The sequence below is a fragment of the Dromaius novaehollandiae genome, chromosome 2 (assembly GCF_036370855.1).
Source record: "Dromaius novaehollandiae isolate bDroNov1 chromosome 2, bDroNov1.hap1, whole genome shotgun sequence".
Classification (NCBI taxonomy): Eukaryota; Metazoa; Chordata; class Aves; order Casuariiformes; family Dromaiidae; genus Dromaius; species Dromaius novaehollandiae.
This window is the reverse complement of record NC_088099.1, coordinates 61227530-61254196: the sequence shown is the minus strand read 5'-3', so window position 1 is coordinate 61254196 and position 26667 is coordinate 61227530. Positions and strand designations below refer to the sequence as shown.

Below are 26667 nucleotides of genomic sequence, written 5' to 3'. Positions count from 1 at the left end.
TGACAGCAAAGATTACCAAAATGACTCACTCAGCAAATGGGTATTCAACAGGAACAGAGCTACTGAGCACTCCCATTTCTGCTGGCGGTCTGAGGGCAGCCCTTGTTAGAGCAACACTGCATTAAGAAACCCAGATGGTCCGATTTGGTTTCAACTGGTAGTTTAACCAACGCGCTAGGCTCTAATTGCTAGACAGGCTTCCTCCGCATTATACTATATATTAGGAAATGAATATTTTGCTGACATTTGTCTTTCACTTTTCCCTTCAGAAAGGTCAGCAGACTAAATTAAAAATTAAAGCAAAATTAAATGCCAAGGAAATTAGAAAACCAAAATACATGATGCATTAGAGTTTTTATAAACAGACTTATTTGTAGTACTGGAACAGTAACACTCCAGAAGAAAAAAATCTTTTTAAAATATCCAGCTAACTCCCTTCCAATTTCTTTTAAAAATTACACTGATGGCTTCACGTACAAGTCAGATCCTAAAGATTTTCAGTTAACAGTGTACTCCACACTACACAGCAAGACACTCATGGTCTTTGACATAAATAGAAAGGAAAGACTACTTTTCTCTTTTCCTTCCCATCTGATTTACATACTTTTTTCAGAAAGTCATCTCACTCAGCCCAACAGAGTAATGTTCTTTGCTGAAGATTCACCTTTTCAAAAGGCTCACATTTATTCTTTACCCGTTACCTCTTCTAGGTGCCAAATAATTATATTTCTCACAATATTAACCAATAATGTAAAATCTCAATTTGTGCTTAGTAACTGAAGCTTTATTCTCCACCAGCCGCTTATGTCCTTGACATTAATGGCTTCTTTCAGCACAAATGCCTGTTCATAGCTACTTGTTTGTCCAGCTCTTCTGGCTCCATCCTTACTTCTGCCGCCAATGCTTCCATCTCAGAATTGCCCACGTCAGTAGTGTTATAGTGTATAACAACTTTCCTCCGGGTACAAAACTTTCCCTATTTCACAGACGAGAAGAGCAGAACTTACCTCACAGTTTGAGGTACTTCATTTGTGATGCTATGTATTGTGCAAGGAAAGTCTCCCCATAATTATGCGAGGAATTTAGGGCTCTGGTTCACAAGTACCGAGTTGCCAGTCTTGCCTCCTCCTTCCCCCAACTGACCCATCCCCAAGTGGCTTTTAAACAAGTGCCAAAATATGACAGTTCTCCAGATGGTGATTCTTGCAGTTTTTATGTAATGGTGCTAGATGAAAATATTCTTCCTGTTCCTCTTAAAAGAACAAATCCCAACAGCCTTCACAATAATAGAACACCAAGGTTGGAAGATAGGCACCTTTTTTCCGATCCAATATATTTTACTATCAAAACCAGGATTCCTGGTAAACTAAACACAGACAGACGAAGATCTTTTTCCCAGGCATGACAGTAGCCCCCTCAGAGCCAGAGTAAAAAATAAAGCAGATACAGTAATGGCTTTCTCTGCTTGTTATCCCAGCTTGAGTCTCCCTAGCCAAAGGCCCAACTACCCAACACAACACCTTCAAAATGCACCATTTTAGTCGTTTTATGCAAGTCAAATCAAAGTTACAACGTTTTTGCTTTAGTGGAGCCGGCAGCCTGTACACGCAAATAACTCTCTTGAACTAGTTTACAATCTGTGTCCCCATTTCCTAAAGCCAACCACTGACACAAGGACTGACAGATTCAAAACAAAATCAGAACTGCACCGCTCACAACAAAGTGCATCACAGTCCAGCCAAGAACCGCAAAGAAAATTCTGTAAGAAATTCTGGGTTGCAGGAAGCAAACTAATCAACTGCTGCATACTTTGAAAGCCATATAATATCCAAGCAGTCATTAAGAAACATCTTTGGCCGTGTCTGCACAATTCTGCCTAGTAATTCACATATTACTACAAGTGGAAATTAATTTATTGACAAACCACTTCGTACTGCAGGGAAGTTGCGCTGCTTCCCCAACTTCTACTTGGTAACCTTGAGATGTGGTCCAGCAACTGGACAAAGCACCTATTAGAAGGGCAAATCAAGATCATTTTCTTTTAAATTCTACACTGTTCCTATGGTAAAAGAGAAATTAAATTTTAAGGTAGAAAACCATGAGGAAGTTTTTCCACTTCATTCGATGTTGTGCAATTTAAGAGGAAAAAGTCTCTTTCATTCGATGTTGTGCAATTTAAGAGGAAAAAGTCTCTTTCAGAGCTTCACTCTTCTTCGAAACTCTCTAAAATGCGATCCAACAAGCATCCAAAGACCGCGCTAAAATTAATTTTACCACCTTGGTCTTCAGTACTCTAATCCATTCACAATGCTCAGGACAACCTTTACTCAGTTTCTAAAGCTGGAAAGTCCAAAAGACAAAGAAATTCCCACACTACCATTTCGTAACTAAATTGTGTCCTTGTAAGAGATCATTCCCAATGAAGGAAATGGTTCTGACAGTCACCCACCTGGAGGGCTTTCCCCACACCCTGGTCACCTGCTTTTTGAGTAGCACAAGCATTTATGCAGACCAGCAGTGATTTGGTTTGGGGAAGTGACTGAGGTTACAAATAACCATTTTCCCTTTTCCCAGATAGCTTGCTGAGTAGTTGTAACACCCTGCGTCAGCACAGAGGAAGTGAAACGCACTGTCAGTAGCGGCGCATAAGCTTCTTGTGCGGATATGCCATCAAAAGGTGAACCGGGACGTACCCAGCCCACCTCTGATCTACCCACTCCCCTAGAAAAGTGCCAAAACACAGAGTTTTTCTTCTCAAGGAGCAAGTGCAGACAGAAATTATGCGAGGCAAACACCAGTTTTGTAATTCAAGACACAATAGAAAAACACTCAGATTTTACACTGATGGGTAAAATAAGCTTAACATGAGTCCCTAATTTTAACCTTTTATAAAGAAAACTACTCTTCTGAGGTGATAACTGGTTGCCCTTTCATAAAGGCATATGAGTCCCCCCCAGTTTTTTTCCATTTTACTATGAAAAGTTAACAGAACTGGAATGAGTCAGTTTGAGGAGACTGAAATTGAGATTGAGTTGAGATTGAAAATATGTAAAACTAAAAGGAACTGAAAGTGAAGCACAAATAATATGATGTAGCACAAAGCTACAGCAGAGTCAAACTTCAACAAAGCTTTCTGGAAGGAGGAAGCATGGAACCAAAAAAAAAAATTAAAAAAACAAACCACAACCCACATGCCAAGCAATCTTCTAACCAGATTGATTGATTACTTCTAGTCTTTTAAATGAGGTCAAATTTAGGCATTACTCTGCTATTTCACACATCTAATGAAGTAATTAACTCTATGCTCAGTGCTCCGTCACCTCAGGAACTGGCCTACAGGAATGAGTTCAGATTAGTTCCACTCGCATAAAATATATTTTCCTAGATTACACCAAGGCATGCAAGAACCAGGGGTAGAAAGTCACTGAACACACAGTGTTAGAAAAATTATTTGGAAAAACTATGAAAATTGTATATTGTTGTAAAATGACTTCTAACATAAACAGTACAGCTCACTATATTTAATAAATAAAAGACTTGCATGTTTTCTTCAAAAAGATTAAAATTTCAATTCAGATTATCCCATGTAAAACACATGGAGTCACCCCATGCATAAATAAAGCTTCCAAGAGAAGTGGACACGCATACACGATTTTTCTAAGGTCTCACAAGCCACAGATATAGGAATTTCATGCAAGTTTTTGAAACCAAGAGGTAGGTTGCCAAAGTAAATTACTTTCAGAAAGAGTGCTTCAAATGTGGACTTCAGCTTTGTGAGGAGTAGCATTCTTGCAAAAACAAAAAACCCACAAACCTTCAGTTTTCTTTTCAGGAAGGGATGGGCAGGAGCCAACACTAAGTAGGCTCAGTTCATCATTCAGTGAGGTAGGGTAGAGATGTCCCTCCAAACAGTTCAGAGAAAACAAACAAACAAAAAAACACAAGTATCAAACCCCTCCCCCTGATCCTATACATTTTCCATTTCTGTTTGGATACGTTTTATCCTAAGGCTAATTACACTTTTAGTTTTTATATGACGTGCTATTACACTGTTGTTACACTGCTGAGCTCAGGTACACCTCGGCAACTTTGAGGTCCGAGAAACTTCAAGTGTAGCAAAACCCATCTAAAGGCCACTAAATAATTTCTTCTTGCCATCTCCATGGCATAAACTCAAAGGAAAAAAAGCAGAGAAGCATTGAGTTGCAGGAAAATACAAGTTTTCAAGCACGCCATATACAAAGCATACAATCTTTATGCCAGAAAGCGTAGGAGTCACCATAGCATAAGTTGCTTTCAAGTTTAAAGTACTTTGCATCAACAGAAATTGTTTTTGCACAGAATATTCCTGGTAACTATAAAAAGCAGGTAGAACAGCCAGTGATCAACAGAGGGAAGAAAATCAACAAGGAACTGATCGCACTATTACAAACACATTCTGCAGGTCTTTGGAACCAAAGCAGCAAATTTTATATATATATACAAAATGATACCTATAGTTATACCTACATTTCCACACACAAAAATGTAAAGTGTATATGCATTTCACTGTCAATGAAACACCCCCGAACATGTAAACACATACATTTATGTCTACCTCCACATTCCTTAAAAGCACTAACTGGCATAAAAGAGATGCTATGAAATACCACATTGAACACAGACAGGATTAATACTAGAAGACAGGGGAGGCTGCTTTGATGAATCCAAAGTGACCTCAAACCAATTTGATGTTAAAGTGAAAGGATGGCTTAGAATGAATTCATCTCCAAAGAAAGCAGAACAGTTTCCCAGGTTTAAAACCCGCAGTGCCTAAACTCCCCACTACCTTTTCTGTGCAGGACGAGCACAGTCTGTTCTGAAAGAAAACACACCGGATTGCCTAGTAACAGCAGAGTTATGTGATCAGGAAACAAAGAATCCCTGCAGTTGTAATATACTTGCTTACTAAAAATCTCACTCAAGCACAGGGATTCCAGTGAAAGCCATGAGGACAAGGATTTGAATAGAAGCAATCACGCAAAACCTTTGGCAAATAAATAGACACAGACGCAGCCTTGATAGCTTTGCTTGGGCAACATTTACTAGTGCTGCTGAATCTATCCACAAGCAAAAAAATGCTAACGGTACTTCTGCATGCTAATTTACTAATGGGTAGACTATCCCAAGTCATACAGCTCTTCTGATCTGTAAACATACTACACTTAATGATTTACTGTAACGCAATCTCTCCCTCTGTTCCTTGCTAATATCTCTATCAGCAATACCCCAGCTCGTAAAGCACAGGTTAAAATAACCTTCTCTGATTGTACATTTACTTACATTTGATGAAAAGTATAATCAGTAACTACCACTTCATCACAATAAGCTAAAAAAACTTGAACCAACATAAACAAATTTAGAAACAAGTAAAAGATTATGCATAAAAAAAGTGACAGAACAACCTGACGTTTACCAAACCTTGTTTTAAAATACTTTATATATACACTTTTGAAAAGTAATCAACAATGATTTCAGAAGTTATCGACAACTTTGTCGATAACGCAACAACAATCAACACAGTTGGAGAATCCAACTTAATTTTCTCCACTCTCACACCAAAGTCATAATAAATGTGCTCCTTTCCCTTCAAAGTTTCATATGAAAACTATATAACAACTAAGCCAAACACTACTGAAAGTGACACTATAACTTTTATGTAAACAACACTAAGACTTTCTAAGCCAATCTGAAGGTTGCAGATGCACTTTTAATAACAAAACCAACCCTTCTATAGTACTTCTCATCTTTTCCTCTCACCAAAAAAAAAATTTAAAGACAGCTCCCTGTTTGATGTAAATAGAAATCTTCTTTTAAATTAATATCACCCGAAATGTTTGAATAGTGTTATTTTTCCAAATTAGGTTTTATTTAACTAGTAAAACTGAACAAAAAAAGACTGCTCTGCTCAGTATAAAAATAAATTATATGGTCTAAAAAATTTCTTAAAAATGGTATTTCTCAGATTATGTTTTGCAAGCAGACAGTGAAATCATGAATTTATCCCACAAAATTCATCTTGATATTTCAAATCAAAAGTATAGAGATACGGAAAAAGAACAACCACCGAACCTTCCATTCATCAATCATAGTTGAAAATTAAGAAGTTCACGTGTGCTTAGAGGAAGAAAGCAAGAAACTTCAAAGAGTTACTCATTTATACATTTTGTGTAAGACACTATGAAATATCGTGTAGTTTAATACCGTGCAAGAAAGCTTTGTGATGGTCTAAAACCTGGTCCAAGTATCAGCTTAAGATATATAAAACACAGATTCACCAAATCCTTTCATTCTCTCCACTGCAGAATTTAAATCCAAATGTATGTAAATCCCAATTCATCCTCTCAGGCTACACGGCCTGAGGAAAATAAGTTGCAGACTTACTGTATAATTAGTGTGAAAAGCTGGCATCACCTTCTGTAAAAAAAAGCCTAGTGCAAGGTGCACAAGTATTTTATCAATCAAATGCAGTTTAAGAAAAGGTAGCCACAAAGGCATGTGACTTACCAACATGCCAATACTATACCACCACAAGAATAATTCTAGTAAAGGAAGTAATGTGGTCTGCCAACGGTTCAAAATGGAAGCTCAGAACTTGCTGCACACAAGCATGGTGCTCTCTCCCACTGACTCGTGGGAAGGAAAGGATCCATCAACACTACAATCTCATCACTCCTTGACTAATTTTAACAAATTGAGTTCCTTCTTTCTCATTGCATAACACCATCAACTTGACAGTGGCTTGAATTTCTTTTCCCCTTGCACAAGGTAGAAAGAATTACTTCACAGTAAAGGAGCTACTCTCAGCTGCAGCGTACCAAAACTTGTTTTTCCCCTGAGAGCTCCAGAGTTTTACATCTCAGCCCTTTTGCTAACAGCCTCCAAACTATTTGTTACTGAAGGAAAACTCCTCCCTCATAACATTAATGATTTAGGTCTACCATATCCAGAAATCTAGTTAATCTCCTTGACTATTTCTCTTTTCTGCATGATGTCAGTGCTTGGTGTGTAATTCTACGCTAGCTAGCAATAAAGCCTGTCATAACATCTTATTATTACAGGAGATACTGGACCCTTCAGTACCAGAAATAACTTAATTATCTGGGTAAGTGACAGAAAAACATCAAGATAAAGGACTTCATGAATCTTTCACACAGGAAGAAAAAAAGCTCACTTCTTCCACAGCAAGAACTGTTCTAAAGGAATCCTGTTTCTATACATAAGTCCTAAATTCTCAGTAGGACACACATATGAAAAACATAACTCAGAAGATAATTTTAGTACACTGACCTTCATAATCTTGTAAGGAGTGGTAAACAAAAATATCACAACTTCTAAAAAGGTCTGCTCTTCTGGTTGGACACTGTGGCATAGCTGACAGGGCAAAAGGAAGCAAAAAAGTAAATGCAGTACTAAGAAACATTCGGGGATGCTCCAGTCTGACAGAAAATACACCCTGAAATCAAGAAATGCAAATCAATCTAAAGTGCAAAGAGAAGGGATGAGAATCCTTAAGCCACTGTTTAGAAACAAGATTTCTTGGTTCACCCCTTCAGTTTTCTCAAATCTAGAAAACCTCTGGAATAATCAGCCACTCTCTTCTGCTGAAATTAAAAACAAAACAAAACAAAAACCCCACAAATATAAGCTCTGGCTTGTACTTGAAAATGACTGAATCCAGTGTCTCACAAAAGAGATCCTCTGAAAAAAGAAAAAAAAAAGAAAAAGAAAAAAAAACAGTGAAGATGGGATGGAGGCCTAAACTGTCTGAACTGCGTAACTTCCTAATCTTTCTCAGATTCACTTGAGTAAAGTATAAACTTTCAGTTTTTAGCTGTTTCAGAAAACAGGATGCCACCGCTTGATACAGATAGGTATGAAACTTCCACATTTCCAATCAGTTCTGCCTGAAACTTTGATAGCAGATAAAGGAGTAAAAGCAGTTTTGCTTGTATGCATGACTCTCCTCCTCTTCTAAATTATAGAGGAGAAATAGAATCCACTTCAGGAACAACAGCCCAACAGAAAAAAGGGGATAAGAGAGGATGAGGAAATAATTAAGCTGTCAACAGCACAAGCTTTCCAAACTGCTGTCACATTTAACATCCTCCTAAGTAGGGCTGTTCTGCAAATCCATTACAGCTGGAGCTGAAACTGGTCTCTTTTGCTTTCCAAACCAAATTGTTCTACAGCCAGAATCTCCTGAAATAAAATCTGTCAATCTACTAGACTCTCTTCGTGTGATGACTTAGTAAATACACCACACATACTGCATCTAAAAGGTAGTAAGACTAAAGAGTAACTTTCTTCTAAGCACACCTTCTGGAAACGTGTACTTAACATAAGACACAAAGCGCATCTTCTAAAATAGGATTGTAATCTATGTAGTGGATTCAAAACTCTTAGCCTAACTAATTTCAAACATTCTGAGTTACCAAACTAATAAGTTAATCATAAAATAAAGCTTATCCACTATATTATGAAAGCAATAGAAAAACTGTCCTAAGTTTCAGACCCAACAACTGCTGAAGCAGCAATTAGAAAAAAAATGAGTAGGTAATAGACAATATACCCCTTTTACAACTTTGTCTCACAAATATTTGAAAACACCAAATGCAGAGAAAAAACAACAGTACCATTATAAGACGTACTTAGTATTCAGCTGGACTGCTTGACAGAACTCACAAATAGGAGTTAAATGTTAAAGGTACTCTGAGGGGAAAAAATCCCTCAGATGTTCTACTACACTTCAGATCCTAGCACACACACAACTGCTGCAGGTTTGTTTCACTCAGTCAAGAACAGCAATAGACCTAGTGCTGAAAGAAATCACTTTTGAAAGTTGTAGGAAAAAATCTGAGTCTAAACAAAATGTTATTTAATCTTCCCAGGACTACTAAAGAAGTATCTTACAAAAATTCAGAAGATTGCTTAGGTTATTTTCCCTAGCAGCATGGTTTCTGCAGGTACTGATAAGATTACACACCCACTCTGAGATTACACGTACAGAATACAAACTTCTATCACCTTAGAAAGTCCAGAGAACTACAGAGTTGTTTTATAGCCACCAAGATTTTCTTCTGTAAAAGCTCTGACTTTTCAAAAAAATTCACAACACAGACTAAAATTTGATATGCAATACTAAACCAGTGCCAACACGAGTTTTAGACAGTAATTTATATATCAGAACAACGACCTTGGGGGGAAAAAAAAAAAAAAAAACACTTTAAAAGTCAATTAAGAAAAAGAGCAAAACTACTTAACACAAGAGAGGGCATATATTCACTCATCAAGTAACATTTCTCCTATCACGGGTCTACCCCCTTTGCCGTTATTGTCATGTTAAGTAGTACTTACTCCACTGGGAAACACACAGTCCTGAGAGTGAATGATGACCAACAGATGCAAAACAGAGGACAGCTGAGAGACTTCACCTTATTGTGATTCCTCATCAAATTCATTTACATGTTGCTTGATAGGTGGAGCATAGAAGTAGGATTTCTCATGTTCTAAACCAAGTCCTTAAGTCATACACTGAAGCTCTAATACAGCGAGAGGCATCACCTCTCCTTAAAAACCAGTGATACAAGATCCTTGTGTGCTGCCTGCCAGAAACAAGTTTACTGACATTTTACTGACATTTTCCAAATAGCAATTCATCATGCACACATGAGCATGAACGCAACATCATTTTTGTATCTTAAAACAATCCTCAGAACAGCTGTTGAGAAATTTCAGCAGCTCTTAGATACAAGCTGGGAATTCAAGAAAGAGATCCATTGGGAGCATCCTCACTCCAACCCGAAAATTATAAAACCAACTCAGGTAATTCTGCAGAGAAAAGTACTACTCCATGGTTGACAGCAGGACGTTCTTCAAGGTAACTGGACGTTATTACAAATAAGACCTGCAGCATAATGCCAGAGAGCACTGACATAGAAAGGAAAAAGAAATTTTACTTTCTTTTGGTGTATTATGTATTCAAAATTAAACTTATTAATAAAAAAAGAATCACTCTACACATCTGCTCTGTCAAAGTTAATTGCAATCACGCCTGAAATTCAGAGGGGGACATAATTATAAAGATAGTTTTCCAGACAACAGAATCTTTCTGCTTATCTGCTAGTAAGATTAAACAGAAAAGGCTAATCTTCAAAAACATATATTCTTAGAAAACAGTATAAATCAATTAGTTATGAAACAATTTGAAGTTTAAAAATGTAAAAAACTAATCTACTAACAGTGGAAGCACTAACTGGCTTAGGTGTTAGGATACGTGTAGAGTTCCATGTATCTGGATTTTGCCATACTTTGTCTAGTGTAAACCTGTTGAATTCCAGCTCTTAGGTCATCCCATATCTGGTCCAGACCAATCTGTTTTAGTCCATGCGGGTTCTGACTCCTATTCGATGACATTTTGTATTTCCTGTAAAGCCTTCCAGTGCAGCAGTCTGAGATCTGGTTATTCCTCCATCAGATTCACAAGTAAAGTAACATTCTAAACTCCGTTGCAGTAACTCAAGAGATATTCTTTACATACAAAAAGCAATGCTTCCCAGGAAGGTGACCTGCAAAATGAAAAAAAAAAAAAAACAAAAACATTATATGTACTGACAGTCCAATCAGCTTCATTAATACCAGACAAAAAGGTATGAAATTAATGATTCAATTGAAACAATTTGCATTCACAATGATGAGAAATGCACAATGAGATCTGAAATACCACAGCCAAGAACATAACTTTATGATTCAGCAACCCACCACAAGATGCACCCATTTGTGCCTGACTCTGTCCAAAGCTGTGGAAGGATAGAACTGTAGTACTTTGGTTAGTGTGACGGAACACTGAAACCTAATGCTAGTAAGAAAAATGTAATAGAACTACTCTCAGTAAGAACCTTTTCAAGCAGCAGACACTATCCTATTACAAAGTGTTTCTTCCCTATACAACAGTAAAACTCCAATAATTCACACCAGTTCAGAGTTCTGTGATAACTCATTGTTTAACAAACATCCTGATGAACATCTAAGATTAGTCAGAAGCTACTAAAGTCAATTTCCCTTCCGATATCAATGAGCTCTTCCAGACCTAAAATTCTATTACAAGTAAACTAGAAGTCCAAGGTATTTGGAGGAAGAGAATTTTCATCTCTGGTAAATACATGTTTACATTAATTTCCAGTTAAGTAAATAAACATCCCTTTCTCTTGCATGTCATGAGTGAGAGAATATGCAGCCAATAATGGGGGGAAGAAAGAAAAACTAACCAAGCCACAAAATAAATATCAAGTGAAATGTAAAAGAAAGAATAAGGAACTAAGAAAATATACTACTCATGTGAGTGCTTGAGCACACAATGTTTGGGAGCTAGTGAAAAGACCGTTACCATTTATTAACCTCATGAAATGACAGAGCGTAGCAAAAAACAGTCACTGGGAAAGGACTACTGAGAATATCAAGGAGAAAAGAGTCATTTTTAGAAAAGCCCTTAGAAACATTTTGCAATTTTAACACAGCTTATCCACTGTAGCAACAAAATTAAGAAGATTCCCCAAAGTAACAACAGAGGTAATACAATTAAAACAGTAACCCACAACTAGCAGAACTGTAATAAATCAGGACCAACCTACACTACTGTCCATTACTGAAATACCATAATACTGAAAACAGTGAAACATTGTCTGATTCTTTACCTGATTATTCTTTGCCATGTTTCTATGGACAAGAAACACAGTCTTATGATGAACCTGTCCTATAATGAAGCCTATGGGACAAGGGTCACAGGAACTCCTCCAAAATTTCAAGGATAATATGATTAATCTGGCCTTAACATATACTATTTATTTGTGATCTTTGAGCAGTGGAAAATACATTCCTTCAGGACCCACAATATTTCATAGGTGCTTTGCCACAGCCACATCTGGATTGTCACATGTTCCACTCCAGATTTCACTCTGTGTTCAAGATTTAATATCTTGTTACCAAAAATAAAATCCTCCTCCCGCCAAATTTATTTGTAGGACTTATCTTCTCCCTTCTCTCCTCTGACCCTTAAAAACAGCTAATATTGAGACAACTGCTCACTTTGTTCCGCCAAAAACTCAACAGCCTTATTGCAATAACATGGAAGTTACCATTTCTCATAGTACTTTACCATCCATCATCTTTAAGCATTTAAATCTCAAGCTTTGAGTAAAAACCACTGAAAAATATTTTCATTATATTGATCTAAACAAAAAAGTACTGTCTCATTTCAATCATGGACACAAACTGCTTCTGTACCAAAAAACAAGAGCAGCAACTTCTTGGAACATGAGGCAGAAAAACAAGAATTTAATCAATATATCTTATAAAACATACTTATATTTTAAGTTTACCATTCTGCATTTCTACAATTACAGCAAACTGATTATTAAGAACACATGGGAATGATATACCACCATGCTGAAGTGTAACGTAAATCATTCCTTGTTTGTTTCACTTCTTCCATTTCTGGAAGCAGAACTTGTTACAGTACCAATGACAATGGAGTCCCACACCTCAGAAGAAAAGAAGAGCAAAGATCCACTAATGGCCACTCACCTTTACTGCCGGGAACAGATTGTGCAGGTAACACATCTATGGTCACGGACTATGATCCTAGATCAGCACTGTAATACAAAGCAAGAAAATTCATTCTATGTCTATAAACCAAGAGAGAAGAAACTTTCTGGTTCCTTAAATCTAGTAGTACATGAACTCTCCATACAAGCGAGAGAAAACCTGGTTAAGAAACTACAAGTCTACTATTATAATAGTATCTCTAAAAAGTAACTGATTATTACTCTTTTATTAATCTATAAAAAGCAAGCAGCCTCAGATTAGGATATATTTTAGTAAATATTCTGGGGTAACAAATACAAAATACTTTATGCCATATAAAACTTCTCAACAGAAGAAGAACTCTGTAACTAGCTGGGAAAAAGCACAGTAACCAGAACTAAGCTTATAATAATTTACAAGTGGGACAAGGTCCAAAGCTAATGCCCCTTCCCGGGCAGACTGCAACAGCCAGTGTTCTTACTCTAATGTCTCTCTAGGTGCCAGTAAGAGCCAACCACTCCTCCACGTAAGCCCGCAGTCCCTAGCTGCCTAACAGACACAGAGTTTTCCCCTCTGTGATAACAACAATATTTCACTTCCTTCCCTAATTAAGACTTTTCTAATTGTGTATGCACCCTGGTGCATCTACAAATACCACCTTTACCACAGTCTTTTGAAATCAAAGCTTTCCTCGTTCAAATCATATCCTATTTCCCCTACCATCCTCCTAAAGTTACCCTCTGTTTTATATCAGGATGTGGCCATTACAGAAAAAGGCCATCAGAAAGAACATAATTTTGATTTGTTTCACATATCTATGATATTTTTTACATGCCCTCCACTTCTTAGAAATATAGTCTTTTTACAAGCAATTATTTGCACTACAATATTTGGATTTGACTACATTACCTGACTATCCCCCCTTGGCCGATTTCCAATTTGAATTTTGCAACTAAATGCAACAATACAGAATCATAATAGCATCATATTACTAACTTCCTAGACTGAAGAAATGGCTCTTTCCAGTTAGTTATTAGTTAACACAGTAAGGGGGGGGGGGAAAAGCAACAGATTAATAACGCTATAAACTATTTTTTTTTGCACATTTATTCATTTTCAGCAAAACAGAAAGAATTTAGTATATTAACTTCACGGGAGTAAAAAGTGACTAGTATCACTACATAAGATTAATTACAAAAGCTTGCTTATGAAAGTAGCCTTTTGCACTGAGCTGCTAAACTAAGACATGATGTTAGACTGTAGAAAGGGGAGGGAGAAATGAGGCTTTATTACTGAGCACAGTTATTATTATATACAAGCACCCAGTGAAAATATGAAGCCAAGTTTAAGCATAATTTTCAAAATGATTTTATGACTCAAGCACAGAAAGCCTCTCCTAGGCATACAATCCTGGAAAGTCAAATCTGTTCCACAGTAGTTACTCTGTATCTCTTTACCTGAGGTCCTGGCTGCTAAGCTTCTAAAAAGAGAGAATGAAAGATGAAAAACCTACAGCAATATTTCTGTGAATTCTCTGATAAGCTACACAGAGATAAAGCTCTTAGAGCCGACTATGACAAGATGACATTGCGTGGACTACCTGAAATCATACAAGACTCTGATTTTGCTGATGTTTTCAATGTTTTAGAACACATATACAAAAAATCCACTGGTATGATCCTCACTGCTTTTGATGTTAGGAAATACCAATGTGCAGAATGTACAGGGACTATAGAAAAAAAAAAAAATCAGCACTACAATTTAAAAGTCCCTATGTGCAACTGCCAAGAACACGGCGCCCGCCCTAGAATCATAAGCTGCTACGGGTCAATTAAAAGCTCAACATTAAGTCGTAATCTTTACATTAGCAAATTATTCACCTTGTAAGCATCGTTAGTAGCAGTACGTACAAGTGAGTCTTGACCTGACGGTCACCGTGCTTCCTCCCACAAAGCTGCACAAACAGGACTACCTGCCCGAGTTACATCATCAGCTCTGTAGCTTTGCACCAGAGAATCCAGACTGCACTATTTCTTCAGGACCAACCAGAATTAACATAAACGATTACTCCTGCACTTCCCAATTGATATATATACACAGTCCCATGGAGAAGTATGGCAATATCACATCTGAATTCTTGTTCAATACCATCCCATTTCTTACCTTGCTTTCAAGCACCACAACCAAAACACCTACAAGCAATTTTGTTACTTCTGCTCATACCAGTGTCAAAAGCAAGTAATATTCCTGCCAAAACTTCAGAACTATGTCCTTGAAGGACAAAGAGAAGTGCTATTCCCCTCCCTTTCATGACTTGTTGGGAAACAAAAAAACAAGAATTCATTTGCAAGGGAACAGAGCTCACTTGATAATAGTATCATTGCTTTTACTAACCTTCTAATAGTAAACTATATTCCACTTGAGGAAAATGATATGTACATTGAATAAGGTCTGTAAGAAAATCTCTGAAAATTAACTCTTATCTAAGAACCATAATAAAACCCACTGAAATTTACAGCACCTAAAGCCATCTTGAAGAAGTTACCACCCTGTTTTGATGTTTTACTACACTTTTCTACCTCACAGCTCCAAGGCCTATGCACCCATTGTTCTCCCACAACCATTTATTTCCAAACAATCAATCTATCTATAGTTAGTTATACTGTTAGTTATTAGCCTCTTGACCTCAGTAAGAACTTGCAGCTCTAGGATAAGGTTTTCCAACTTTTGGACCCAAGAGTCCAAACAGCACTTTTTAGAGAAAGAGCAGAGATGCACAGGACCGTAGCTGACTTAGTCATTTCCAAATATTTTATCCCTTGTCTAATTTCAAACATAAGAAGGAAAACATTCTTGCCACTCCTAACAGCATGAGGTAAGATAACTGCATTTCATCATGGTAAAAACAAACATTGTGTAGAAGAAGCAAGTTTCACCAATAATCTGTGATGCAACGAAAACCATTAAAAAAAAAAGAAAGAAAACTCAAAGACCTTCAATGCTATTAGGTTTCCAAAATGTACATGTGTGTATTAAAAGCCAGAATTTTACCTTCTGTACATTGCCTCAAATCCATTTACTATTTATAAAACTGAATGAAAGTTTGCCAGGAACAAAAATACAGTAGCAGTTCATTTGGACAGTGGCTGCAGTTGTCTTCGCTAAAAATTTGTGCGCTGACCACATTCACCAAACAACCACTATAAGCAAAATAGTAACCTTCTCTACTCAAAGGATAAAGCATAATAAATGACTTTTGAAGCCAATGATTAAACAAAAGGAATAAGTTTAATACAACAACACATTTAAAACACAAGATGAAATTCCTCGTACCAAACTCTTTCATCCCCCTTTCTCCAGCTTGACTTTTCTAACTAATCTTATCCCAATCCCCCATTGCTGTATTTCATCAAGTCTGATCTAGTAATTCAACAGATGCTCTCATATCCAGCTAACAGCAACTCTTGAGAAGGTTCCCAAACAATTTTACTCCCTCAAAGTCTCCGCTACCTCTACATTGAGTCAAGGCAACTATTAAGTTTATTTACTTAAGATGCACAATATGGATCAAACCAACTCCCTACTAAACAAGCACACAAGAAGTATTTTCACAAAAGTAAATCAGGAGCACATTAAACACTATCTTTGGTCTAACACAAGCTGTTTGTTTGTTCTTATATTTATTTTAAAAGCAATTTAATATATTGGATGCTGGTTTCCACTCCAGCTCTAGTATATTTCAGAATCATTGTAGCTGAAATGACCCTAAAGTATTACCACATCAAAATACCTGGCAAGCTTTTGTCTTGCAATAGGTCTCCAAAGGCATGTCTCTACTTTGCATAAAGCCTAACACTGAAAACATACCAAAAAAAAAACCAAACCCCTCTCACAGTCAAAGAAGTCCACTTACTCTTCATATAGCCTTTCTTACCAAAGATGGGCAGCTCCATAGATAATGATACTGAAAACATTCCATCCTACAAATCATACACTTAGGACTCTTCTTGAAGTCATGTAAACAAACAGACGCCTTTTGAAAGCACATATAAATGCAAAGAGAAGAGTTGAGAACAACATACCTTCACTGCTCATTAGCCTGCAAAATTGCAAGATACAATCTACATATTTATTCAGATATAAGCATTAGCATGGGGGGGGGGAAACCTTAGAAATTTTCATACAGAAGTATTCTCTGCAAAATGAAGCACTTCCTTGCCTTTAAAATGTATATAAGCTATTTCTTAGATTTTTTTTTTCAGATTAACAAGTGTTTCTCTAAAATCCTAAAGGACCCAGCCTCTGTTTCAGCACACTTTGATTTGACAGGGTGGGAAGAGGCAGGAGAAATTATTCTACTTTGTCCCTACAATCACTTGCACTCATAATTTAGGATGTTAAGGATACTTTACATATGCATGTGCCCTCAAATTAATTTGTTTAGCTGACTTCCTGAGGTTATCATTACGAGGTCAAAATTATAATGCAACACAGCCTAAAGTTGAGCTGAAACCATGGTCCTGTGCACAACATTTTACAGCACTGACATTTCTGTCCAAAAGTGTTTAAGCTCACTAAATATACAGAGTATAAACTAGGCAGATGCATATCAAATGACCCACTCCTTATATCAGGACTAGGATTATGTCCTTAGCAGTTTACACCCTACATTTGCATCATTAAATCAAATCTGGAGACTCTGTCTACAGCAGACATTTCCACTGTGCCCCACCAAAATGAAGCCACAACTACTGTGAAAAACAGCTATTCCAAAATTCCTATCAATATTAGAAGAGAAATATTAGAATATACTTCTTCCCCTCTTTCGACTATAGCAAAGATGATCAAGAGATAAGTTGCACAAATTACAGTGTTCAGTTTTCTCCTGTATTATTAGAAAATACTCAGTTAGATGTAGTGTGAAAAGCTTCAGCTCATCTTATTTTCTGAAGAGTTAAATTCAGTGCAGTTCATTACGAGAAAAACAGACATATACATGGATATACTCCTTCCTTCCAGAAGTTGCCTTTGGATGGGGAAAAACATGTTTCATGGCATATTGTTTAAAAAGCAGTTTAAAACAGAAGTGAGTAGGTTCAATTTGCCAGCAGTTTAATACCAAGTCGTGCAAATTTGGTATGAAGGTTGAACAGTTGCTGATTTACTACCCGACAATGCCTCCATTCAGGGCTTCAGGACTCTAGCGTTCTTCCCCTACCTCCTTTCCTTTCAACAGGTTACAGCTCTGATCAATAATATCTAAAGCTGTATAAAGAATACACACCTACATTACTTCACATATCAGTGACAGTTGCCAGCTGAAAAAATGAAAAACAAAACCCTGGATGTGTTCTTCACAACTGGAAAGACACATACAGTCACCTTTATTTTCAAATTTAAGCACAATATATGAACGTAATCTGGAACTGCAGTTTTTAGACTTCTATTCACTTAAATTATACATTATCATGACCTACCTAACGTGGTTTTAATTTGTATGCCCAGTTACAAAGACTTTTCCAAGACAAGTGAGTATTCCTCAGAAAATCACCCAGTAAGTTTGAGCATGCCTCTTCTCCACATTTCTCTTTGCATATTCTTCTATTAATTTTTTAACATTCTTTCACTATTTCTTGGGTTTCAGCTTTAACCTTGTTTTTCTTGAGGAACAAAAGTTCCTGTAGCATATGACAGAGATGTCATTAACAGTAATGCAATAACTAATATAAAACAACAAAAGCATGTAGGTACTGCCTAATACACGGAGGCTGGTCCAAGACTAGGTAAGGTTTACTAATGTCTCCATAGAAGCAAGTGATCCTTTCTGCACACACAGCTGAAGGAAAATCTGTCAGTATAAACAATCTTGCTAACAAAAAAAACAAACAAAAAAAAACAAACAAAAAAAAGGTACTGTGACTGCATCAACCCTAATGCCTTTGCCTGTGCAGAAATACTGTAAAAGAAACCACATCCTTAACATTAATATACTGGTAAATCTTTTTTAGTTTGGCCATCCTACAGGAGGTTATTTTTTGGGGTTTTTTTTTTGCCATACAAGTAATCCTTGTACCAAATACTTAGAAGTACTCTTAACCAGAACGTGTCCTTTCTAACCTGGGAGCTCAGGTCTTCCCACGCTTCACACATGACGCAAACCCTACAATGCTTTTTAACTGAGCCTGCAGTGATAAGCTTTGCACTTCTTAAAACACTGATAGTGCTCAGCTCCTACATCTTGAAAAATGGAATGCAGCAGCCTTGGGAGAGAGCAACCTCATGTGCAGAGAAAATCAAGTCAAGGAATGAGCAGACTAAAGAGAAGGAAGAAAAGTTTAGACAGCCTCAAAGGATGACATAGATCAAGATGTGCTTCTTCAATCAGCCAAGGAGGCACAGAAAAGAAAGGTGAGGGAATACAGATCAAGAAAACACACTGCTACACATCCAGCCTGCCAAGCAGAAGACAGAAAAATACACTTTGTCTTTCCTATAAAAGAAAATCAGGAGGCAGTGGGGAGTCGCATCAAATGCAATTTATCAAGAACAAACAACAAAGATTCTGGGAACTCTGAGGTGTCTTGGGTCAGTTCACAGACCCTGCTGATCCCAGGAGAAAAATTCTTACAGATAACTGGTTTCCTAATGTTTTGGTAGCTGCTGAGAGCTTTTATCTGAAACTCATTTAATAACCTGAAACACTGCGATCTGACTGATCTTCACCAAGAGCATCCTGATGCTGTCTGACAATCCACTTCAGGCACGACATAACATGCAAAGCAATCTCAAAGAAAACTCTCAGGACAAGTTTCTCAATCCTGACACAAAGCCCTCTCAGTTATAACAGAACTTAGCACATCACACCTTATAACTTCATACTGACCTGTTAGAGACAAACAGGAATTTTTACCTGCAATAATGCCTGCATGCCAACTTTTCACTTCACTCTTGGAAAGTGGTGATTTTTATCAGTACCTTAAAAAAGCACTAATGTTAGCCAGTGCCATCCAATTTTGGCTAGAATCTCTTCCCAGAGGCTTACTAATCGTACAACTTCTTCCATCCTGTTACTTGTACAAGGGCTCAACCGATCAAGGCAATGCAATTTGCCACTTCAGTTTATAAATAAAGATAACAGTCACACTGATTTGTCTTGCAAGCAGTCTGAAGTTTCTAGATGTTCAAATATATCACAAGAGTATGGCTTAAATACTGAAGTGCTTCCTCCTTATTTGTCTTCATACTAATGTTTTATTCAGGAGTGACTGGCATTACAACTAGCAGATAGTTAAAACGGTTCATAATAACAAGGAGTACCGCATTTTGAAAAAGTTTATTTTCAGCAACATTGTGATTATCTGCATTCATTTCCTGCAAATGGCAAAATCACTACTGCGAGAAAGCTGCCCCTTTTCCATACTTTTTAAAAATCAAGTTCAAGTTCTACATTTGACTATATTCTAACTGTAAGTCTATGTTAAGCTCACCCATACATCTGTTAGCGATGTAACTTCCTAGCACGGTCTAGTGCTATGATACTGTTAGCAACAAACAGTACTGCTCCTAAATATTCCATCTTCAGCACTCGATGTATACCTAATGTATACCCATACACCTCCAGAACCAACAAGAAAACAATGAGAACTTTCTCATTAAAGACTGAAAAGGTACTCATATGTGATTTCTCTCATTCAACTCAAATATCTTAACTGTAACAAACACAAATTTAACCCTCTCAAATCAAAGAATGTATACCTCATAAAACATTTATTCCACATACAATTCAGCAAATTTTTCATCAGTTCTGTCCTACAACAATTGCAACAGGCACATCTGGTACAGAAGTGAAACAGTTTAACTTAATTTTGTAAAGGTTAAACTGACACAAATCCCTAACATCCACATTTAAATCCTGCTTCTTGTTGAGTTAGCTTGCACTGTTGAGTTACAAGCTACACCTGCACTAGAATCTAGCCAAATCAATTTTAATGAATTTACTTCAGCACATACATTTTGGCATTACACCACTCCTATTACTGACAGGATAAAGCGTGCAAAGGCACGCTTTCAAAGAAATCAAAACTTGGAAAAATACCTGCAGTAAGAGAACACAGATTGTTCTCTTAAACAAATGCATAAAACTAAAAAACTCGAGCATTTCAAATTATATAGTGAAAAATTTCTCCTTGGGCTACCAGCAAGCAAGCTGAAGGTTTTCCTGACACATTACTACCACAGAAAGTGGGATCGCAAGTCAGGCTAGCATCTTACATAAAACAAGAACCACTTCCTACAATCCTTACCCTTACTTTTTTCTTTTTCCTCCCTCAATTCAGTCCTCAAAACTATAGATAAAGTTTCCATACATGACAGTCTCCACTGTTGTGAGACAAAAGGAGCTTGTAAATTTACATATGAAATTAAGTTTAAATTACATAGCAAAAGAAGATGAACTTAGGTCAGAACAGGAGCCTCAATTTAAAATTCTATCAACATTAAGATACTGCCTGACCTTAAACACACAGAACACAAAAAGTCAAGTTAGACCAGCCGCAAAAGAAAAATACAAACAAGAAATTTCTGAGTTCAGCTATGGCTGAAATTGTCTTCTTAACGACCCAATTCCTTTTATCTTCCTGCTTTACATTTAAACAGAATCTTCACATTCTCTTTGGTCTACCTTGTGCACTAACAAACCACACACACCTGGGCCCCAGTAGCAAAACCAGCAGCCACTCCACGGAAAGGGGAGAAGAAAACCATCTCTATGCCTCTCAAAAATCAGGACAGTATCAGAGCAGAGAGTGCCTACACTAACTGCAAAATTTCTAATAATCATGATCCTCACCTTCCTATGCGTGAATGAAAATTTTCAGTTTCTCATTCACAGTAACACCAAGTTCTTGGTGTGCAGCAATGTTAACTAGAGCAAATCTAATGAAATGAAGGATAAGGATCATTTTCTGTTTTTTATTAAATTAGAAATACTCAAGGGTGATAGAAGTCAAGGAGTACTGAACTATGACTGGCATCTACTGCACGACTACAAGGACATTAGAAAGAAAGAAAACATGTGTGATCCTTTAGTCTTAGTACTGATTTAAAGCAGTCTGTAATAGTAAACCTGACTCCAAAACCAGAATAACCAAAGGGAAAGAAAAGGAGATGAGATTATTTTTTTCTGAGTTTTTGAAAGAGCACCACATCAAAACTGTATTGTTTATTCAAGGTAAGACAATCTTGAGAACAAAATACCAAGAGATCCCAAACCCAACACTAATTGTGATTCTGTGCCACAGTTTTCTGAAGCACAAAATGGAATTAGTATTTTCTCATCTTCACAGCAGCCTTCATTCATTTTTGTAATTTTTTTTCTTAAGATTCTCAGATGAAGAGTGACTTCAGAAGTGTTACATTAAATAGAGTGAAATATTAGATTTAAAAAAAAAGACATTTTGACTTACATCACTTATAAGAAGAGGTGATTTAGCAACATGAAGCAGGTCACCATTGTGACATCAGGGGTTTTGTGGATAAAAAGAAAACCATCAGAAAATAACCCACCAAGACACAGATTATTTCCTAAACCAGTATTTTTCCCCACCAGCTGCTCTGCAACTATTCCATGATTAAACCTTGTGTAACTACTCGTGCTGGATAATACAAAGAATGTTTAAATCTACCAATGTTTTACCTCTGTAATTACTTTAAAGCAAGCCTACAAGTTACAGCACTACAGCAGTGCACATCAGCTCCAGAAATTCTTACTACCGTGTCATTTAGTCGTGTCTATAGGAGATCTGAACTGCACTGTGGTGCGACCATCAGCAGCCAACTGGTTGTAGTTCTTTCAGTGAAAGAGCTACAGCTCTTATAAAAGAATAGCAAGTTACTTAAAGAAGAATCCAAAAGTAAGCAAGCTCAAGAGCTCTCTAAAATTTTCCAGCCATTCATTTTTCTTGATCTTTGCCTTCTCATTTCTTAAAGGAGAACTTTCAGTAAGAAGAGGAACTGAATGCTCTCCACAACACATTTAAAAAAAGTTTTATTTTGCACCATGTATAGGCTACTACTGTTAACTAGGCCTCTAAATGTTGGTTCTGATCATCAGTTGCTTACATGGAGTTTATCTTGAAATTAAACAGCATATATGAGCTCACCTTTGCCAAAACCCAAAGCTGGCACATAAGTTGTCAGTTTAAAACAAGTTCACACATTCCTGAAGTGCCCACAGGACTTCCAGGATCAAGGTTTTTTTGTTTGGTTGGTTGATTTTTTTTGTTTTTTTAGCAATTTCCACTGTTCTTTCCTCCAAGCTCTGTAGAGCAGGAAAGCAGATGACCGTATTGACCTACACACTGCTGGCACTGCCCATGCACGTCCTCCCAGCATGCCCACCAACGTGTGACCTCTGCCCAGTTTCCCCTCTCAACACAGACCAGGTTAGACAGTACACTACGTACAGAAGCATCACCACGACAGCAAAACAGCAGCACTGATCCAAATTACACTTCCATCTGATTTCGCCTTCAGCAAGTTAGAAAATCCTGGCAAAAAAGTGTAGTACAAATGACATAGGTATCCACCTGTGACACACAGACAACCTCTTACCAGGACAGCTTGCTCACATCACATTCACAATGTGTATTTTTGACGTTGACAGTGGTGTAACTACAAGTGAGACTTCTTTTAAGCTGTTTCATCCACTGGGAAAAATAAATAAATAACTAAGCAAACAGTCTCAGTGCCAAAAGAGAAGATTCCAGGTATATCCAATTCACCTCAACACTGACAGCCAGGATGTGACTCATCATTAACCTGGGTCTCACCAAAGTGTGAAGTTAGTTTTGTGCAACTACACAAAAGTAGACACCACTTGAGAAACATAACTGATGAACAGCAGCATTCAGAAGTGTTGACATCTAAATTACAAGAAAACACTCTCCTTAAGCTCAATACCTGATTTAACAACTTTCTCAAAGGATCCAATGTTATATTCACAACAATATAGCTAGGATGTAAGACTTTAAGGTAATAATGAGAATAAGCCGAAATCAAAAAAGCCACCCTCAAATCAGCTTCCAAATAAGGGTGTGCATCAATTGAGCTTAAATTAATTTAAATGATAAAATTACAGTGATTCAATTTTCTCATGCTGGCAGACTAAGTAACAGGTTCAAGCTAGAAGGCAGGTATAAACCAGTGTAGAAAGGATAAAGATGGAAGCAGAATCATTCGGTTAAATCAGCACAACTGTTTTGTCATCAGAGTAGTGGCACATGTGTGCCTTATTTAGGCATCTAAAGTAAGAAACTGTTTTCCATATGACCCCTTGATAGGCAATGCAAAAAGACTCCTCTAGAGGAGTGATTCAGACTAGAAACCTAATTCAGTGGCTCTGAGTTGTCCTCCAGTTACTTTCTCAAAGAGGAAAAAACAGATCCTACTGTGAATAAGCTGTTAACATTAGATACTTAAGTAAGGTGCCTAAATTACTCCAAAAATCTGAACCTGTTCCCCACACCTCTACAGGACAACTACATCCAGTGTTTAAATGGGACCTCAAATACGTCATGGTGATATGATTATAAAATGCAATCAATGTTAGCAACTAAAGCAATTAAGAAGGATGTAAAATGGAAAGTTGGGCAACCTAATACTGAGAAACAAGAGAAATCACAAAGCAGAGGGAAAAGACTATTTTCCAGTAGAGTCACTAGCAGAGACACAAGCAAGGTGCCAGGCAACACAGACTCCCAGCCATCGATACTCAACATGGCAGCAGTTCACTGCGAGCATTTTCTGGGGAAAAACTATGCATCATGCTACTAGTGAGGCCTCTTAGTACTTCCCTAATGAGAAACCATCCCGAACGTACTTTACCTCAGCTGAAGTACCAATTCACAAAACAGAGTTAGAAACAATGTTTGGCACTAATTTAAGTTACAGAGCCACTAGAAATTTCTTGTCCCCACAGGCCACTCCCCTTGGTCCTACCAAAAGGTTTTCCCAAAGAGTTGGTTTTTCTGGACTAGCACCAGGGGTGGGTGGGTGGGTGGGTGGGTGTGTGTGTGTGTGTGTGTGTCTCTTGCTGGAGGAAGTGGGTAGAGCATGTGAATATATATGAATGTATATACTGGGGGAAAGATTGCTGAGGAAGTCAGTAATAAACAAATAAAATGAGGTAAAACAGTTTTTTTTTTTTTTTAAATTTGTGTCCTCCTGTACTGACTAACATATATACAGATAGTCAAGGATTAAGTTCCTTCCTCCTCAAAAGCACAGCTCGCGGATTTAAATACAAAGTGGGGGAGACAGCACTGGAGCCTATGGAGCAAAGCACGTCAAAAGGAGGGAGTATTAGGTGAGATCACAAGAAAGGCTTTAATGACAGGGAAATAAGATCAGAAGGGCAAAGACTCACGGTGAAGGAAATAGTTACTGGGGGGGAAGAAAGCTGGAAGAGGAAAGGTAATCAGCGAATAACAACAGTGAAAGAATACAACTTGAAGGGGAAATAAGGAGGACAAGAAGAGGTCCCAAGAGAGACACAGTTACCTTCCAGCAGCAAAGTTACAGGGAGACTGACGAGTTAACTATTCGCTATGACCTAAACCTGGGGGGCTAGTTACCTGGACAGAGACAATAAATAAATCAACAAGGAAAGGGCTATGGGGGGGAGGGCACAGACAGAGCTAGGGGGAGGCCTGGATCCCAATCCTTGGCCGCGGTGGAAACCCAGAGAAGGTGACAGGGGCGACCTGCGCGACATGGGGGGACATGGAGGGACAAGGTGGGGGGGGATTTCTGTGGGTGCAGCTGCAGCAACTCGCAGAGGGCACACACCGGGGCGAGAGGCGGCAGCACAGACACGGCGCAGCTCCCCGCGGCGGCGCCCGGGCAGCCAGGGGCCGCGGCGGGCAGGCGGGGGCCGCGGCTGCCAAGCGAGGTATTTGCAGTGCGTAGCTAGAGGCCTCCGCGCCCCGGCCCGGCCCGCGGCGGCGCCACCAGGGCCGGGATGGCGGCACCAGGGCCGGGCTCCGCCGCCCGCCCGGCCCCGCGGATAAGAAAGGCAGACGGGCCCCGCCGCCTCCCGCCGCGGCGTGACTCAGTGCCGGGCCCTGGCCTCGGCCCGCGGCCCCCCGCCCGCTCCGGCCCGGCCCGGCCGCGGCGCCGGCCTGGCTGCGACACAACGCCGCGGCCTCCCCGCACTCACCAGCATCGCGCGTCCCGCAGAGTCAGGCCGCGTCCGCCCGCCCCTTCCGCCTCCGCCGGGCCCGGATCTGCTGCTGCTGCTGCTGCTGCTGCTGCCGCCGCCGCCGCCGCCGCCTCCCCCGAGCGCGGCCCCGAGCGCGGCCCCGAGCGCGCCCAGGCGCCGCCCCTCCCCTCCCCGCGCCGCGCAGCTCCGCCCGGCCCCGGCGCCGGCCGCCTCCCGCCTCCTCCGCCCTCCCCCGGCCCAGCGGCCAGGGAAGGGCAGCAGGGGCCGAAGCCCGGCCCCAAAGGCCGCCCAGGCCCCGGGGTGCCGGTGCCCGGGGAGCGTTTCAGCGCGATGCGGTTTAAAGCCTCCATCCAAGGGCTGGATCGAGGCGCTTTCATAGTTGTTAGGAACCGGGGTTCCTCGCTTTCCCCGCGCGGCATGGCGAGCGCGATAGCCGCTCTTGAGGCTTTTGGATTTGGGCCAGGCGAGGTCCCCCTCTAGGATGCATTAAGTTAAACGCTACCTCCCAGGGCAATAAAACACTGTGTAGCGAAGTTTGATGGTGATTACAGTGTCGCTATCACGATGACTAGATATATTTAGAAATCTCTCTGGAATTGAGGATTTCAGGGGAAAAAAAGCAACATTGCAAAGACAAGGACAGGACCAGAAGTTGAAAGAAAGGAAGTTTTATCGCCGGGTTGCTGGCTGACTGGAAGACGCGTGCACGTGTAGGCAGTCTGAGGAGCTTAGCGATAGCTACCTGAACTTGTTTGCAATCCGTGAACAAATTTGAATTAAAATACCTAGTGTAGCGAATTCTAATGTATGAGTAAAAGATAAACTTC

The 26667-nt window shown here is 38.9% G+C and overlaps 1 protein-coding gene across 2 annotated transcripts in view; it reads right to left on the bottom strand.

The window, feature by feature from the left end:
- The window catches only part of CUL1 (cullin 1), a 53282-nt gene extending 27293 nt beyond the window's left edge, over nt 1-25989 (bottom strand). Inside the window, exons 1-3 of one of the 2 annotated variants that reach the window (XM_064506647.1) lie at nt 25838-25989; nt 12622-12689; nt 10316-10607 (exon numbers count right to left, since the gene is read on the bottom strand). In XM_064506647.1, coding sequence (XP_064362717.1) covers nt 10316-10455 — 140 coding nt within the window. In that variant the 5' untranslated portion in view covers nt 10456-10607; nt 12622-12689; nt 25838-25989. The remainder of the gene's footprint in view (nt 1-10315; nt 10608-12621; nt 12690-25837) is intronic. The other variant, XM_064506648.1, reaches the window with a different exon arrangement.
- Nucleotides 25990-26667: the final 678 nt, after the last annotated feature.